Here is an 18241-nt window from a genome sequence, read left to right on the forward strand (position 1 = left end):
GGCCAGATCCAGGGGGACTCAGGCCCACGAGTCCAGGGGGCTGGGTTCCGGTTCTGACCCTCTGAGTGACCCCCTCACGAGCCGCCTCGGGGCCCCACTTTCACTCACCCAGGGTCCCCCACCTCCGTCCCACCCAGCTCGGAAGCGGGGGCCGCTTACCGCCATGGACTTGAGCGTGATCTGTTCATAGTAGTGAATGGTCTGCTTCCTGTTGTGGGCGTCCGGGTAGCCAAAGCCGGCGATGTGCACCAGGTCGCAGAGGTGGAGAGCCAGCGTGATGGCCAGCAGGCCCGTGGTGGGCTTCTGGGGGACAAGGGGTGCGGAAGGTATGAGAGGGAGCCCTGCTCCCTTCACCGCCTTCTCGGCCTGCTCTGCCACAGACTTTCTTTTTCACGGAAACGTTCTTCATCCGTGCTGCCCTGCACTGCAGTCACGAAGCACATGTGGCTACTGGGCTTGCGAGTGGGGCTGGCATGGCTGCACTAGAACTGAATCTTTTCCTTAAAAAAATGATTTTATTTATTTATTTGAGAGAGAGCGAGAGTGAGCATGAGCTGGGGGAGAGGCGGAGGGAGAGAGAGAAGCAGACTCCCCACTGAGCAGGGATGCAGGGATGCTCCAATGGATGCTGGAGATTGGAGCAGTCAAGAACCTCACGTTTTAAAAAAAAAGAAAAAAGAAAGAAAGAAAGAAAAAAGAACTTCACGTTCTTCTGATGGGGGCAGGGGCTCTAGCCATCAGTCTGCCCCCCCACCCCAATGTGGGGCTCGACCCCAGGACCCCGGGATCATGACCTGAGCCGAAGGCAGGCACTTAACCGACTGAGCCACCCAGGCGCCCCTGAATCTTTTACTTGATTTAATTTTATACTTAATTTATTATTTTTTTTAAATTTTTTTTAAATTTTTATTTATTTATGATAGTCACAGAGAGAGAGAGAGAGAGAGAGAGAGGCAGAGACACAGGTAGAGGGAGAAGCAGGCTCCATGCAGGGAGCCCGACGTGGGACTTGATCCCAGGACCCCAGATCATGATCGAGCCAAAGGCTCAACCACTGAGCCACCCAGGCGACCCTAATTTAATTAATTTAAATTTAAATAGCCACAGGTAGTTCACGGCTATCAGGCTGGATAGGATAGCCCAACACATCTCAAGGAGGGTTTGGGTCTTTAGGTGTGATGATGGCAATCAGTATGACCATGACCATGGGAATACTCATCATCAGCTATTAGCTTTGAGCACTTCCTATGTGCCTGACACTATGTTAAACATTTTACTCCCTATAATACATGAGTGCATCCAGTCTTCACAAAAACACTTTTGAGGCAGACACTATCATGGGCCCCATTTTACAGATGGGGAAACTGAGGCTTAGGACTCTTTGCTCAGGGAGTGGAAAGGTCCTGCTCTCTGCTTTGGAAAACCTTACCTCTTTCAGAAAACCTGGGGCTCTCGCACGGACTGTGTGCCTCTTTAATGAGGGCGGGCTCTCCCCTTCTGTAAAGTGGGGACAGCAATACTTTTCCCACCCACCTTATGGGCTGCTATGGAGGGAGGAGGAGGGGGACTCCTTTCTCCATCCCTACTTTATCCACGGGGACAGGCAACCTGGTACTCTAACCTCACAAATCTTGCCTTTGTCAGCTCCCACAACTGCCTTCCCGATCACTTCAGCTGCCCACTCCCTGGCCCTTGTCAGGTCCCCTCTGAGCTCTCCTGTCATTTCATCTGTCCCTTCCTGCCTGGGCCTTCTCTTTCACCTACTGCTTTATTTATTTATTTGTTCTTTAGATTTTATTTATTTATTCATGAGAGACACAGAGAGAGAAGCAGAGACACAGGCAGAGGAAGAAGCAGGCTCCCTGCGGGGAGCTGGATTCGGGACTCGATCCCAGGACCCTGGGGTTACGACCTGAGCCAAAGGCAGATGCTCAACCACTGAGCCACCCAGGCGCCCCTCACCTGTTGCTTTGATCACCACTACGTTACCTTATCTATTTCACATTTGCCAAACCACATTTCCATGGCCACTGGCCAACTGTGCCTGGTCACAGGCTCCTGAAACGTACCAGACTCTCCTCTCCCCCTGTATCCCCTGTGTTCCTTAAGCACATTACCATCCAGTCAGCTATCTAAGCCGGAAACCTAGAATTGCTATACATCTCTCCACTTCACCTGTAAAATAAATGATGTAGCAAGAGATCCCGAAGATAACCCCCATGACCCTTCAGTGCACGTGGAACCCACAAATCTGAGACGTATTACATTACATTCTATCGCTCTACAGGTGCCACTGGCCATAAGATAGATAATCCGGGTGGGCTTGACCTAATTACCTGAGCCTTTGCATCTGGGGCTAGAGATCGGCAATGGAGGAAGTCAGGGGTGTGAAGTGCAAGCAAGATTTATCATGCCGCTGCTGGCTTGAACCACAAGGAACTGAATGCCTTTGACAAGAAAGATCCTGGAAGCACGTCCCCCCTCGCCCCCAATACCCCCAGCCCCCAGCCTCCAGATTAAGAACCCAGCTAAGCCATGTGGGACTTCCGACCTCCAGAACTATGAGTCCATCAATAGGTATTCCTTTAAACCACTCAAGTCTGGTGATCTGTTAGGCAGCAATGGGAAACTACTACGTCAAGTGCATCCCTTCCTCTTCCCCTCCCACCGCCAAAAGCTGGGTTCTGGTTCCTTTTCTTGTCTCCCCACTCCAGCACTTTCCCCTCTGCCTCACATCCCATCAGGGCCATAAAACACCTCCTGGCTGCCCCCTCAACATCACTTGCGCTAGAACTCAGTGCTGGAGAAGCTGGCTGGTCTTGCCAAAGGAAATACCTCTTCCCCAAGTCTCTGCCTGATGGGCCCCATGACCCCTCAAAGACCCAACTCCACGACCACCTCCTCTGGGTGGGGGCATCCGAGCCAGCCCCACACAGAGGTCGGTACCTCCTCCCAGATCCTATAGCATCTGGAACAACTCTCCACTAAGGCATTGTACCACTCCGTGTTGCAACCTGTATGTTTATTTTGCTAGATTGAGTGTCCTTAGGGCAAGGTGCCTGTCTTACTCCCCAAGCGTGCAAATCTGCGGCCCCGGACTGAGCAGCCACAAAAGGAGACATTCAACCTATGAAGCTGAATCACAGTGCATCCTCGGTGAGGAATAAAATTATTGATGCAAAATTTGGCAAATACAATGAGTATCCACTATGTACCAATCTCCACGATAAGCATGTTATATAATTATGTTTTTAAATTCTACAATGGCCTTAAAAGTTCAGTACGGACCCTATCCCCACCACATAGATAAGAAAGGCGAGGCTCCAAGTGGCCGATTTGCCCAAGGCCCCAGAGTTAAGCAGGACAGCAGAGACCTATCTATGTTTACTGGTCACCTCTGACAACTATCCCATACGGCCTCTCTGGGGGCCCCTGAGACATGTGTGGCTGTCCTTGGGAAGGTGCAAAAACCAGAACTTGCAAAACTGTACCACAACTCCCCAAAACTGACACATCGCACCAAACCAGGACACACAAGACACACTGAGCTCAACTCATCCTGACCAATCTGTTCCAAGATAAGATCACAGACACAGTGACCTAAGAGCAACTGCACAGACTCCAGTAGCTCTAAAGTCAAGGCCACAGACTGTCCCAGCAACTCCCTGGTTTATAAATCCTGACCAGACCTGCCTAAGCCTCTAACCCTAAGCCTTATAAAGACCCGTCCCTACCACCTCCCTGCTGGGCAGAGGCCCAGGGGGTTTCAAAAGCACACACACCCCCTTCCTGCAGCCAGAGAAACTGAACACAGGGAAGGTGAGGCCAGGAAGCAGTCCCAGGTGCTGTTCAAATGCAAACGGATGTCTCTTTCGTTATTTCCCTCTCCTGGGGTCCTCCAGGGCTTCCCAAGCCTCTAGAAACTTCCCACCCAGCCCTCAGGCTTCCCTGCCCATCACCTGCACCTGCTTAATCTTGCGTGGCTGTTTCATTGGCAGGCTCAGCAGTTTGTCAGCTGCAATCTCCATAAAGAAAGGGTTGAGAATCCGAATCTGCCGGGGGTTGACATCCCAGATGAGGGGAGGCTGCTTCCAGAAGCCCTTTCGTACCTGCAGGGCACAGGATTTGGAAGGGAGACATGAGGGTGTGCGCAGGCCTGTTTCTCAAGTCCAGCCTGGTGGGGTCCCCGTGTCGGCAGAGGCCCTCAGGAATGTGGGGGTGAGAGGGGAGGGAGGTGGGGGCCAGCCACGCAGAGGGGAAAGGCCACCAGAGGAGAGGAGCAGGGAGAGAGAGGTTCGAGGGCCCTGCTCAGGGGGAGGCCAGGTGACACAGCATGTGGTCCCCTCCCAAAGATATCGGAACAGGTGGAAGGGGAGTGCTTACGTTTGGCAAAATGCTAGATGGGACCAGTCAGCATTTGACTGGGTGCAAAACAAGAGTGGATACCACCTAGAAGGACAGACTCCTACCCCACCCCCGCCTGCAGAGGACTCCTGACCAGGGCTCTGCTCACGGGTTTCTCCCCGGCAAACGTATATCCTGGCAGTTTCCCTGTCCCAGCAGCCTCATGCTTGGGGTGCCACCTGCCTCCTGGAGCCTCTGAGGCCCTGGCTGCCGCGGTGGCTTCTCAGAAGCCCCGCAGGACATGGAGTTGACACCTTCCCCATGTGGGCTCTTTGGAACCATGGGGCAGATGTTGTGGAGCGTGAGGCCCTGAGACAGGCAGTGGCCCACCCCTGAGCCTTGACCCCTTGCCAACCTCTTGGCACTCAGGATGCCACTTACCCTCTTCTTATCACTCAGGATGGTCTCAATCCAGTGGAAGTCCATTGCCTTGAAGGCCACCAGGACGAGGAGTGTGTCTGGGTTGTTCTCCACTTTGGGGTTGAAGTGGGCTGACTCCGGGTAGAAGAGACGCATGGTGGTCTTCGAGCCCACATCACCCTCGTAGCCAGCCACGGGGGCGTTGTTCAGTCTGGAAGGCAGGGAGGGGATGCCCGTCACCCAGAGACCCATGGGCCCGTCGACAGTCACCCCCCAACGGAAGGGACGAGGGCCAGGCCTACAGACCTGATGACCACGTCGTACTTGTTGATGGCATCTCCCAGCGAGCTGTTGCGCAGCCGATGCCCGTTGCCCACCACCACGCAGCGGCGACACTTGAGACTGCCGTGGGAAGAGGGTGATCAGCCCCAGGCGTGAGCCCTGCTCCGGCTGCACTGAACTCCCGCCCTGGGTCTGCCTGGGGCTCGGCTCAGGACTCCTTCCCTGGCCGCCTCGCCCCTGATCCCCACGGACCAGCATCTCCAGGCAGTCCTGCTTACGGTCCTGCTGACTCCGCAGCCCTGGGCTTTGATGGGAGAGAAGACTGAGCAGAGCACAGCAGACAGAGGAGGGGAGGAGGGAGATCCCCATTTCCCAGCACCCCCCCAACCCAGCCTGCTGCCAGGCGTGCCTGTTGCCACGGCGAGACCCCGCCTGCTACGGCACCCGGATGTCCGGGCTCAGTTGCCGGGGACACTGGCGTCCCTGCCTCTCTGGAGACGGGCAGGCTAGGAAGATGGGTCAAATTGGCCACAGGGGACCAGAGGCAGGAGGGCCCGCTGGGAGGCGCTAGCCCATGACTGTCGCCCGGGGGCAGGAAAGAGGGGGTGCTCAGACTCCGTGCAGGGAGTGTGTCCTCACCTCTGGATGCTCTCTGGAATGGAGTAGCTGGTGATGGCTAGAACCCGGAGGAGCAGGTCTTCTGCAAAAAGACACACAGGGGAGGGGCCCATGACAACCAGCGAGCTTGCCAAAGGCTGCCAACTCTCCCTCCACTGCTGCTCCCGGCCCCCGCTGCCCCCTCACCCCACCACCCCTCGCCCCATCCCAGCATCAGCCCGGCTCCGAACGTAGGCCCGGGGACCGCGGGCAGCAAAGAACAAGCAGCAGCGTGGCCGAGGGGAGCCCACCACCCCCACAAACCCGGCACGGCTTACCGCTCCCCTTGGTCCCATAGGGCAGCTCGTAGGCAGACGGTGTCTTGACCCAGAAATAATCCTTCAGCTGCAGGAAGATGGGCTGATCTCGGGAGTAGCTGCACAGAGGTGAAAGCAGGGTGGGGATGAGAAAGGGATTAATCTTTTGTTTTTTAAAAAGATTTTATTTATTCATGAGAGACAGAGAGAGAGAGAGAGAGAGAGAGAGAGAGAGAGAGGCAGAGAAACAGGCGGAGGGAGAGGCAGGCTCCCTGCGGGGAGTCCGATGCAGGACTCGATCTCAGGACCCTGGGGTTATGACCTGAGCCAAAGACAGGTGCTCAACCACTGAGCCACCCGGGTGCCCCGAAAGGGACTGATCTTGAGGAAGCCAGAATCAGGGGCAGGTCAGGCCTCTGACTAAGGTTATATATATTATACATAACACACATAATATAATGTATTACATGTTACATATACAATGTGTAAATAATGTATAAGATATAATATTTGGGGCCCCTGCAACCTCCAACTCCATATATAATTTATATTTACACATTATATAATATTGTATATAATGGTTATATTGTAATACAGATATAGAGATTCAGAGGCCTCTCCTCCCCTCACGGGCTCACCTCCCCATGCCCACTGGCATGTTCCCCTCCATCTAGCCAGCACCGGGGCCCCCACCCTGTGGCACCATCCACCTCACCCCGTGCCCCGCCCCACCTCACCCTCAAGTACTCACTTGCCAAAGAGCTTAGAGGCCTTTCTCTCTGCTTCACCTTGGAAGCACGGTTCCTTCTTCTCTGGGATGGGAAAATAAAAACTAGAGACAGAAAAGGAGAGGAGAGAGGAGCTTCGGTCAGACCTCTCAGGCCCAGGGGCCAGCGGCCCAGGCCGCCTCCACCTACCCCCACGGCAGTGGTCCCAAGGTCCCAGGGAGTGATGTGCTGGATAGAATCATCTCAACCCAAGTTCGCTCTGACACCAACTCTTTTCTCCTGAGCTCCCTGGGTGAGGGCCCTGGGGACTCATCCCAGACCCTGGCCCCCAACCCACTATCTACCCTCCTGGAAGGATTTTGTGCTAGCAGCTGAAGGGAGGGGTCACGCCCTGGCCCTCTGAACCCTCCAGGCCCCACTAGGTCCGCCACCCCGTGACACTCCGTGCCTGAGCCCATTCCTGAGAAGAACCAGTGGAAGGACATGGAAGCTGGACTCACAGCTCAATGTACCTGTCTTCTCGGGAGATGGAATACCACACCATGACGACCAGGACCAGAGCCAACATGGCCAGGAGCTTCCAGCCTGCAGGGCGCATGCACAGAGGAGCTAGAGGCAGAGACAGGCAGGTACAGCCCCAGTCCACCTACCCTGTTTTGGGGCCCTGCAACCTCCAACTCAAGCAGCCCCGGTCCCTGGCCCTCACCTGGCCATAGTTTTCCAGCACGGGGCTTGGGCCTGGGTTTCTACTGTCCTTCAAGATGAAGAGAGGGCCCCCTGGCTATCTGTCTGTCCCTCTACAACCCGCAGGGGGTCCCAGGATGGTGCTGAAGACTGCTCCTGGGGGCCCAGCCTTCAGGGTGGGGGAGCCCTTGGACAACACTCACGGGACTTGCTGATCATGTTTCTCAGAGGGTAGCAGGGTTCCTGGGGAGAGCTGTCATCCCGGCTGCCTCGGGCCACCTAGGAGGGAGGAATGGTAGGTGTGTGGGCAGCTCTGCAAACCTCCTACCTGGATACTAGAGCAGGACACCCGCACAGCCGGCCTTCCCTTCTCCAGAAAGCACAGAGCTGTTTCCTGGGTGGCCATCCAGACAGCGGACATCCCGCTAACCCTTCAAAGGCAGCATCAAGGGTCCAGGAGGGGCCTAAGCCACAGAACAGGACCCCAGGTCCCACTCCTCAAAGATGAGGCCCCAAGGCCGGCCAGGCTACCCCAGCTTCCCTGGCGTGCTTTCTCTGTCCCCTTCCTCACCTGGACCTGGGAAGGGCCAGCTCCAGGAGGCGGATGGGAACCTCGACCCACCTTTTACATGGAAGTGACCTGTACAAGGGTTGTGATCTGTATCTTATGCAGCTGAGGTTTACTGATTCTCTGGCGTCCAAACCATTCCCTTGGTTCTGGCTCCCACCCACCCCTCCATCCTCAGTCACTCACTACTCCAGCCAAACAGATCCACTCAGCTCAGGCACCGGGGTGAGGGTGGGCTGCGGGACGGTCCTCCGGCCCTTGTACACCCTGACTAAATGCAGCGTCCAAGCCCTCATCGTCCCAGCGCTGGGGGGTGGGGGGTGGGGGGAGCTCCGAGAAGCCAAGGGTGTGAATGGGAGCATGGGGAGGGGGATGTCTGGTTGGTCACAGGAGATGGAGCGGCTTTGGCCCTGCCCCAGAGCGGCTGGACAAGGACGGGGCTCTGTAAGGGGGGCAGCTGCTCCACGCACAGGAGCAAAGAGGCCCCTACGCACAGACAGCCAGGGCCACGCTGCAGTCACCGGGAAGCAACGTCGGCAGCTCGTACGGCCACGTGAGGAGGTGCCATTTGGTCCTCGCCCAGTGTCCCCCAGTCCCCTGGATCCAAGGAACTAGCCCGGGGCCGCCTCCTAAAACCAGTGACTGCAGGGCCCTTCCCAGGACGGCTAAATCGGCCAGGGCGGGACAGGGACAGTCACTGTCACCAGCCGCCCGGCGATTCCTGCGATTCACTTGGAGAGGTGGGGAAGCTCTAGTGCTCCTGCTCTCTAGGGCGACCTGGAAAACCTCAAATTATTTCTGCAGGCCAGGAGACAGCATCAGGATGAGGGCTGGTTTTTGTTACAAGTCCTAAATCAATTATCCTGACCGTTGTCCTATTAGGGAGTCCATGTCCTGCCCCAGGCTCTGCTCTGAGTCCCCAAACACCAAAGAATGAGTCTTGGAGGGGGCGGGACGAGGAGTGGGGGCCAGAGCCAGCTGCCCTCAGGAGGGTCAGGAGCACCCATCCCCAAGCCCCAGGAGGGATGGAGGGTGACCCTGTCCAGTAGAGTTCTGGATTTGTAGTTAGAAGACGCCAACGCAAGTCGGGGTTCTAGTAACTTCCCTGACCACTCTTCCCCAAGTGGCTCGCCTGCCTTCTTCAGTACCTACCTACCTACAGTCACTGCCAAGTGACTGTACCTTGGCATGGGCCCAAAGCACTTCCCATCTGCAATGAGCTTACTCACTGGCTTGCTTTCTCTCCACCTTCCCCACTGGAATTCGAGCCCTGTGAGGGTGGCGGTGAAGTGGGTCTTGCTCCGGTAGCCAGCACCCTGCTAGCCAGCACCCTGCCCGGCCGTAGCCCGTGCTCAGGAAGTACTGACTGCACGTCGGGTTGCCTCAGGGGAGTCACTTCTCCTCTGACCCTCAGTTTCTCTGGTTGTAAAACTGGGAAGTTAGCCTAAGAGGCATCTGCAGCCCCAAGTATATTTATCAGATCAGCACCAAGGGCATCACTAGCCACCTTATTAGAAACGCATAATCTCGGGGCGCCTGGGGGGCTCAGGGGTTGAGCATCTGCCTTCAGCTCAAGGGTGTGATCCCGGGGTCCTGGGATCGAGTCCCACATTGGGCTCCCCTCACAGGGAGCCTGCTTCTCCCTCTGCCTCTCTCTGTATCTCTCATGAATAAATAAATAAAAATCTTAAAAAAAAAAAATAGGAAATGCATAATCTCAGGGCGCCTGAATGGCTTTGTCAGTTGAGTGTCTGACTCTGGATTTCTGCTCAGGTCATGATCTCAGGGTCATGAGATGTTGGCTCCGCAGTCAGTGGGGAGTCTGCTGGAGAGCGTCTCCCTCTGCCCCTCCCCTCGCTTGTGCACGCTCACTCTCTCTCTCTCTCTCTCTCTCTCACTCTCTCTCTCTCTCTCTCTCTCACTCTCTCTCTCTCTCTCTCTCTCTCGAATAAATAAATAAAATCTTAAAAGAAAAAAAGATTTATTTATCCATTTGAGAGAGAGAGAGAGAGCGTGCACAAGTGAGGGAAGGGGCAGAAGGAGAAGGGGTTCGATCCCAGGACTCTGGGATCATGATCCAGGATCGTGAACCAACTGAGCCACCCAGGCACCCCTCAAATGGATAAATAAATCTTAAAAAAGAGAGAGGGTGGCCTGGATGGCCGTCTTCAGTCCAGGGTGTGATCCTGGAGACCCGGGATCCAGTCCCACATGGGGCTCCCTGCACGGAGCCTGCTTCTCCCTCTGCCTGTGTCTCTGCCTCCTCTGTGTGTGTGTGTGTGTGTGTGTGTATCTCATTAATAAATAAATAAAATATTTTAAAAAAAAGACACACACACACACATTTCAGGTCCCTCCTGACCTACAAAATTGGGATCTACATTTGAATAGGATCGCCTGATGAATGAAACACGGGTTCAAGTGGATGTTTTTGACCTTGACAGAACAGGAGACTCACGTGGGGTGCTAAAACATTTAAAAAATAACAAATAATTAAGAGCGTCTGGGTCACACACCTAGGAATTCTGACCTGAAGTGACGGCCCAGCCCTGGAGTCCCTGGAGTTTGTTCGAGCACCTCAGGTGATTCTAACCTGCAGCCTGGGTTCAGAATCTCTGAGGAGGATGACAATGCAGATGTCTGGATGATGGCCAGAGCAGGGTGCTCACACTCTGATGTGTGCATTCTGACTCAGTGGGTGTGGGTGGATGTGAATTCTTACCAACTCCCAGGTGGTGCCCCGCTGCTAGGCTTGGACCGCATTATTGTGTTGCAAAGCTCCACACCAGGATCCTTCCAGCCCTAACATCTGCTGACTTTATGAGCCACACCCTCTCCTACCCTCCACTCTTCCTCAGTCTTTGGGACCAGGATTTCCTTCATTTCGTGGCAGTTCCCTTTGTACCAGCAGGGTCACAACACTGGTGCCCTTCAGAATACAGACTTTCAAAATACATAGATGCCTAGGGTCCCTTCTCCAAGGTTTTTACTTAATTGGTTCAAGGCAGGACCCAGGCATTCCTAAGTGAAAACCAAACCCGAAACCACCACCCCTACCTCCCTTCCACAAGGCCAGGGTGGAAAACGCCACGTACAGCCAGCTCCAGGGTAATTGAAAGACACACGCTCAGCCACCCTCCAGGCCTCACCTGGGCGCAGGAGACCTTTGGCGGTGGGAGGTGAACGCAGCTCACTAGTCCAGATCCCGAGCAACAAGGCAAGGAGCCCTCTCTGCCCTCTTCCCCAGAAAGCCTGCACTGGCGGGTCTCTGTTCCCAAACTGTGCTGGTTTGTGGGAAGCAGACTGCCTGGGCTTAGCGCCTGCTCCGAGACACCCAGGCGGGGATTACATCAGCCTGCCCCCCTCCCCTGGCTGGGCCCGGCCAAGACCATAGCTCAGCAGCCGTTGACATTCCCGGGGCACGGGCTTCTTGGGTGGCTGCTCCCTGGGGCCCACCGACAGCCTTCTCCCAGCAGCTGGCCGTCCCACATCACTGACCAGGCCTCCAGGTGCAAAAGGGCGCGAGAAAAGTCACCGACAGTACCTGGCTAGACAGCAGGGATCGGATCCACTCATATCCTGCAAGCAGCAGCCCCAGCCTGCTACCAGCCGCCGGGGAGACCAGCTCCCCCAGCGCACCAGGCAAGGCTGACCCCAGGGCAGGAAGCCTGCCAAACACCAGTGTCCCTTGCTGAAGTGAGCCTGCGAGCACCACCCCAGATCTCGCCGAAGGGCAGCCCGGGGGCACGGAGGTGAAGAACCAGGGCTCACCGTGCCTCATGCTGCGTGGACACTCATCCATGCTTCACACTGCATAGACACAGCAGGTACCTGCTGAAGCACAAGGAACAGAATGCCTGTCCCCCGGAGGCCACGGCATGATGCCAGGTTCTCTGAGCCCTGGGGCCCATCACAGGGTTATGGCTGAATGGCCCTGAGAAGGGGTCTGGGAAGACCAATGAGGGGGGAGCACAGGCCCCGTTCTGATTGGTTCAGAGACCCCGAACAAGTCGTGTCATCGAGGTCACTGTCCCTCAGTTCTGTAGGGAGACACTGGAGCTGCCTGCCTGCTGCCTCGGGCTCGGCCGCCCCTCTTGCTCCCCGCAACCCTTCTACCTGGGCACCGAGGTCCGCTGCCTCCCCAGTACTGCTCAGATCGGTGATCCCCCTTTGCCCGGTTTCTTCCCACTCTTTCTCCTTCACTCCTCTCCAACAAAGGTACTTAAATCTCCGGCCTCCTCAAAGGAAACAAGGCCCCCTCTCGGCCTCTACGGCCTCCCCCAGCCACCCCTGCATCTCCACCCTTCCCGCCAGTGGTCAGACTTCTGCATCCGGGCGATGCCCACTTGCTCCTCCCCGCCGCCCGTGCCCCTCCGGTTCTCACCCTGAGTTTTAGGCAGAAATGCCTCCTCCTGCGGAAGCCATCAGGAGCCTCCTCACCTTCAAACCTGCAGAAGGTCTCTTTTCACTCTTCCAACTCTGAAGCCTGATACTGTCGGCGGATGCCCATTTCTTGGCTTCTGGGTCAGGACTCTACCCTGCTTCCCTCCTACCTCTCGACAATCCCTCCTCACTCGCTCTAAGTGCTGTCCTCTAAGTGCTGTCGGTCACCGGAGATATGTCCTTGAACCCCTGCTCTCCCTGGCCAGGGTTCATTCATTTTCAGAGGTCTGTCCATCACTCCCACCCTGATGATTCAGACCTTTGGATTCCTCCCCAGAGCCCATCTCAGTTATTTCCTGTTACCTGCTGCAGTCCCTACCTGGATGATCATTAACTTCAAATTTAACAAGTCCCCAACTGGATATGTTTCTCCACATTTCCCCTCTCCTGGGCCCCACATTATCAGAAACTCAGTCTTCCAACATCTGTCTTCCCTCACACCCTCCCTACTAAACAGTTACTAAATATGACCGATTCTATCCTATTTCCTCATTCCAACCAATGCTCACTGAGCTCCTATTGAATGCTCCGCATTGTGGGAGGCACTGGGGATGTAAGGCTTTACAAAATTCAGCTGAGGGGTGCCTGGCGGGCTCATTTGGAGGAGCATGTAACTCTTGATCTTGGGGTTGTGAGTTTTAGCCCCACGCTAGGTGTAGCTGTTTTTTAAACAATAAAATAAATAAAATAAAATAAAATAAAATAAAATAAAATAAAATAAAATAAAATAAAATAAAAAATAAAATAAAACCCAGACATAGCACGAAGACCACATGGTCGAGAGCCTCAGAAACACTTTAGAATATAGTCCTCCATCTCCTCTTCTTGAGACACCCCAAGTCTAGATCCCATCCCAATTTACCTGCTTCCTAATTGGTCTCTTTGTCAAAAGTCTTTGCTCATTTAACCCCCTTCTTTGGAACTGCCAACATGGAAGGCTTCTAAAAAATAATTTGGGTCAAACCACCCTCCTGCCTCAATTGCTCTCCATCCCTTAAACGACAAGCCAAAGCTCCTTAGCAGCAATCGGGACCCTTCACCCTCCGGCCACGTGCACTGGAGATGCACCTCCTACCCTCTTCCCAAGCACGGCAGGAGAGCTGCCTTTCCCCCTCCCCTCTTCCCACCTCTGCAGCAAGATTTATATCCTAAAACCCCGCAACCCATTCACAAGAACCACCTCACTCCAGCATCAGCTCAAAGGGCTCCTCCTCTATGAAGTCTTTTCAGACATTTCTAAGCAACCGATGTTTGTCTTCCCACAAAATATCATTTATAACTTGCTTCTGGCACTTAACAGGTAATATCATTTCAGATGATGTAATTACTGCTTTTCATGTCTTGCCCACTATCTTCTAACCTCTGAAATTGGAGGCTTGTTTATACCAAGAGTCTATCAGAGTACCTGGATTACACAAGATGCTTTATCACATAATATAATTTTATATTATATTATTATGTGTTTTGTATCTTGTCCCTGAGACTATGACCTCTGTGGTCTGGGAGACGTCTTTATATTTTCAGACTCTATTATAGAGTTCGGAAGGTAGCCGATGTTTTGTAAACATCCAACACACAAGCAGTAAAATGAGATTAAACATGTATTACATCCCTTATTAATTACTAAAATGTACAGTGCACTGACCATGTGGGATACCAGGAGGGTCCCCACCCCATGGCCACTGCTTTAGGGACCAGATAAGTCACTGTGGTGAGGAGTTGTCCATGCACCATGGGATGTTAGCAGCATCTTTGACCTCTACCACTAGATGCCAGTAGGAATCCCAGTCCCCAGTGTGACAACCAAATTGTCTCTAGACATTACCAAATGCCTGAGAACTGCTCTGCTAGACACTTTTAAGGACTGTCCAAGTATGATCTCAACCCTACGAGTTAAACACAATCACGACCTCCGACGTAGAGGCGGGGACCCAGTGTGCAAGAAGGGCCAGCAATTTGCCCAGGGGTGTAGAGCTAGTGAGGACGAGGACTGGGACCCGGGCTGCTTAGCTCCAGAGCCCACAAGGTTGGCCCCCACCCCCTGCTGCCTCAACAGCCTCCTGTGAAGGACTGGCTCCCTAGACTCCAAGATCGCTGGAACTGTCCACCTGCTGCCCTTAGTCGGAGCAAGCAAAGGAAGTCAGCCCTTTATCAGATCAAAGTCCCTCAAATGCTTACAACAGCTACAAGCAGCCTCCTGTGCTCCTTCTCAGGCAGCTTCCTCATGAGACACAGTCTCTATCCGCAGCTACAGCCTGGGGCTCCTCTGGAAGCTCTCCAGCATGCTTCCAATGCATGCAACTGTATCCACAGGATTAGTACTGCCCTCCATCTGGACACCAGACTTCCATGAATGCTGGCTAAGGCTGTGCTCACTTTCCTGCCATCGCATCACACCCCTGGCACGGAACTAAAATCCTTCAGCTAGTAAGCCAGGCCTCCTGGGCCCTGAACTCGTGTGACTACCCTTTTGAACCTAAAAGCAGGACTGTACTACACCTGCTTACACACATTTCCCCTTAGGAATCTAGGGTCAAGGTGGGGGACTCTCCGTGGTGGTAGTGAGCCCACAGTGTTTCCTCCCAGCTCAGAGTCCTCTGCTCATTTTCCAGAGGGGTCTCGAGCTGGACTGTGAAGTTAATGTGACTAATACAATCACTAGGTAAGGCAAGATGATGACACAGGCCACTGGGGGTATGTAGGGCTATAACCTACTTCAATCAATCGCTCTTGGGTGCAGATGGCCAACTAATTGCAATTCTCCAGAGCAGGTCAGTCACCTACATCATCAAAAACCCTCCCTGGGCTCCTTGGACAGGACAGAGACAGGGCCTTGGCATCTCTTCATTGATCTCTTTATTCACCTTCACTACCTGCCATCAAAAATTCCCTACACACCCAACATTTCTGATCGCCCTCCCCTTTTTGTTCCCTGCTCTATCACCAATGTCTAGAATAGTTCCTGGCACACAGTAGGCTCTCAATACAAATCCACCAAGTTAATAAATGGATCTATTCAACAGGGATGTCACTGGAGCAAGAGAGGAAGAGGCAGCAACAGTGAGTCCTCTACTCGCTCCATCCCCTCTGGCCCGACCCCTGGCTAGACACACAGCCTGCAGACTTTGCCTTCTCCCTATCAGTGCACGGCACGCCCAGTGGGGAGTGAGGTCTGCCTTGGGCTCAGCTCACGTGAGACAGCAGAAGGCTGAGTAATTGGCCAACTGCCTCCAGGCCCATGAGTGGGCAGATGGGACCATGTGTCTGGCCATCCAGGCTTGGAGGGAGAGGGGCTTGATAGGCTTCCCACTGAAGCACAGAACGTTCTCTGTTCCCTACCCTTGGGGTCCACAGGCTGCCCCCGCACCCAGCAGATGCCCCGATCGGCCCAGCACTGCAGCCTCCCGTACAGAAACACTGTATCATCCACTTTATCAGCTGACAGTCACAAGACACCAGAGTGAACCACTTGAAAATCGTATTTCTGGTGTCTGCCCGGGTAGGGTAGACGCTTGGAATTCCATTCTTTGGGGAAGAAGGCTGAAGCTGTGTGACAGAGTCGAGAATCAACAGTACAGACTCATAGCTGGGATAGGAAAAGGAAAAATCTGCTGTGGCTGTGGATCTGCTCCAGGTTCCCAGGCAGGGGCTCTGGGGCAGGTTTCCCTCCTCAGACATCCCACCCGAGAGTCGAAGAATTTGGCCCCAAGAGGCCAAAGCTAAAGGCACTATTGGAGTTGGGGCTTGAACTCAGGTCACTACCAATACAGCCTCCAGATGCCTCTTCTGAAAATAGTGGGCACCACCAGCCCTGCCCTGTCGCCCTGGCAATGCCAGCCACACGTGGCTATGGAGTACTTGCCGTGCGTGTGGCTGGTCCACACTGAGGCTTCTTGTAGGTGGAAAATGTACACCGGATTTTCTTTGTATTTTTCTTTTTATACACCAGATTTTCAGACTTGGTACCAAAAAAAAAGTGAACTATTACATCAAAGAATTATTTATATAGGGCAGCCCAGGTGGCTCACAGTTTAGCGCCGCCCTCAGCCAGGGGTGTGATCCTAGAGATCCGGGATCGAATCCCACATCAGGCTCCCTGCGTGGAGCCTGCTCCCTCTCTGCCTGTGTTTCTGCCTCTCTCTCTCTGTCTCTGTCTCTCATGAATAAATAAATAAATAAATAATCTTTTAAAAAAAGAATTATTTATATGGATCACGCACTGAAATAATATTTTGGCCATACCGGCTTAAAATAAATATGTATTAAAATAAATAAAATTAGGGGATCCCTGGGTGGCTCAGCAGTTTCGCACCTGCCTTTGGCCCAGGGCGTGATCCTGGAGTCCTGGGATCGAGTCCCACGTCGGGCTCCCGGCATGGAGCCTGTTTCTCCCTCTGCCTGTGTCTCTGCTTCTCTCTCTATGTCTATCATAAATAAATAAATAAAAATAAATCTAAAAAAAATAAAGTTAAATTAAAGAAATAAAATTAAATAATTAAATAAAATAATTAAAATGTTTTTCATCTCTCTCTTTTTTTTTACTTTTACAAAAATGTGGTTAATTTAACATCTTTTAAAATGTTATTTAAGGGCAGCCTGGGTGGCTCAGCAGTTTAGCACCATCTTCAGCCCAGGGAGTGATCCTGGAGACCCGGGTTCGAGTCCCACATTGGGCTCCCTGCAAGTAATTTCGTGCACCCAATGTGGGGCTTAAACTCATAACCCCAAGATCAAAACTGGCATGTTCCTCCAACTAAGCCAGCCAGGTGCCCCAACTGAACATTTTTTTAAAGATTTTTTAAAAATATATTTATTTATTCATGAGAGACACAGAAAAGAGAAGGAGAGACACAGGCAGAGGGAGAAGCAGGCTCCCTGCGGGGAGCCTGATGCAGGACTCGATCCCAGACCAGGGGTCACGCCCCAGGCTGAAGGCAGCTCAACCACTGAGCCCCCCAGGCGTCCCCCATTTTTTAAGATTCTAAAATTACACAAGGGGCTTGCCCGTGCAGCTCCCATGGCACTGCAGTGGGACAGCGCTGCGCCAGGCAGCCTCTGCCATCAGACTGGAAGCAGGAGACCGTGCTTCCCGCTCCATCCCGGGGGACTCAGCCAGGGGGTGGCTGCGGGCGGGCCACAGCTGACCAGATTCCACTCTGGCCCCGTCTGTCCCCCGCGTCCTGGCTGTGTCAGGGCTCCGAGTGTGCGGCACAACTCAGGGTGACACTGGCCCAGGCCCCCAGGCTCTGCGTCTGCCCCCCACAGCGCCCAAGCAGGGCCTGCTGCCTGGCCAGGCCCCAGCCCACACCTCACCGCCCACACCGGCCGCCCTGCCTCTGGCCTCGGCCACTTAGCGCCACTAAGGCCGGGTCACCCCCTGCAGGGTGGAGGCGGAGCCCGCCGCCCTGTCCTTGGCCTGGTTAGCAGACATCTGGAAGGAGCCTGGCAAGGCCAGGATGTACCTGGCCCCCTCCTTCCTGCGCCGAAGCAGAACCCCAAGGCTGCGGCTGTCCGGAAGGTGGGGTGGACCAAAACATCATTTACAAAATAGTATTTTGGGGGGCTCCTGGGGGGCTCCGTCAGTTGGGCGACTGCCTTTGGCTCAGCCGTGATTTCAGGGTCCTGGGGCCGAGCCCCGAGTTGGGCTCCCTGCTCAGCGGGGAGTCTGCTTCTCCCTCTCCTTCAGCCCCCCACTCGTGTTCGCTTGCTCTCTCTCTCTCAAACAAATAAATAGAAATAGTATTTTTTTTTTTTTAGTCGGTTCTGAGACCAAAAGAAATAAACACCGAGCCTTACATGATGCACGAATGCCTATCTGCTGAACTGACAAAGTCCCGGAGGGCCCGGGGCCTCCCCAG

The 18241-nt window shown here is 54.0% G+C and overlaps 1 protein-coding gene across 9 annotated transcripts in view; it reads right to left on the minus strand.

Moving 5' to 3' along the window:
• Window positions 1-18241, minus strand: part of ST3GAL4 (ST3 beta-galactoside alpha-2,3-sialyltransferase 4) — a 33257-nt gene that overhangs the window by 804 nt on the left and 14212 nt on the right. For 4 of the 9 annotated variants that reach the window (XM_072729384.1, XM_072729383.1, XM_072729391.1 and 1 more), the window contains exons 2-10: window positions 7576-7651; window positions 7189-7297; window positions 6712-6792; window positions 5982-6079; window positions 5686-5746; window positions 5071-5166; window positions 4786-4975; window positions 3966-4109; window positions 160-303 (exon numbers count right to left, since the gene is read on the minus strand). In XM_072729384.1, the coding sequence (XP_072585485.1) occupies window positions 160-303; window positions 3966-4109; window positions 4786-4975; window positions 5071-5166; window positions 5686-5746; window positions 5982-6079; window positions 6712-6792; window positions 7189-7297; window positions 7576-7591 (939 nt within the window). In that variant the 5' untranslated portion in view covers window positions 7592-7651. The remainder of the gene's footprint in view (window positions 1-159; window positions 304-3965; window positions 4110-4785; window positions 4976-5070; window positions 5167-5685; window positions 5747-5981; window positions 6080-6711; window positions 6793-7188; window positions 7298-7575; window positions 7652-18241) is intronic. The other 5 variants (XM_072729389.1, XM_072729388.1, XM_072729392.1 and 2 more) reach the window with 3 other exon arrangements.

This window comes from Vulpes vulpes, chromosome 12 (assembly GCF_048418805.1).
Source record: "Vulpes vulpes isolate BD-2025 chromosome 12, VulVul3, whole genome shotgun sequence".
Classification (NCBI taxonomy): domain Eukaryota; kingdom Metazoa; phylum Chordata; class Mammalia; order Carnivora; family Canidae; genus Vulpes; species Vulpes vulpes.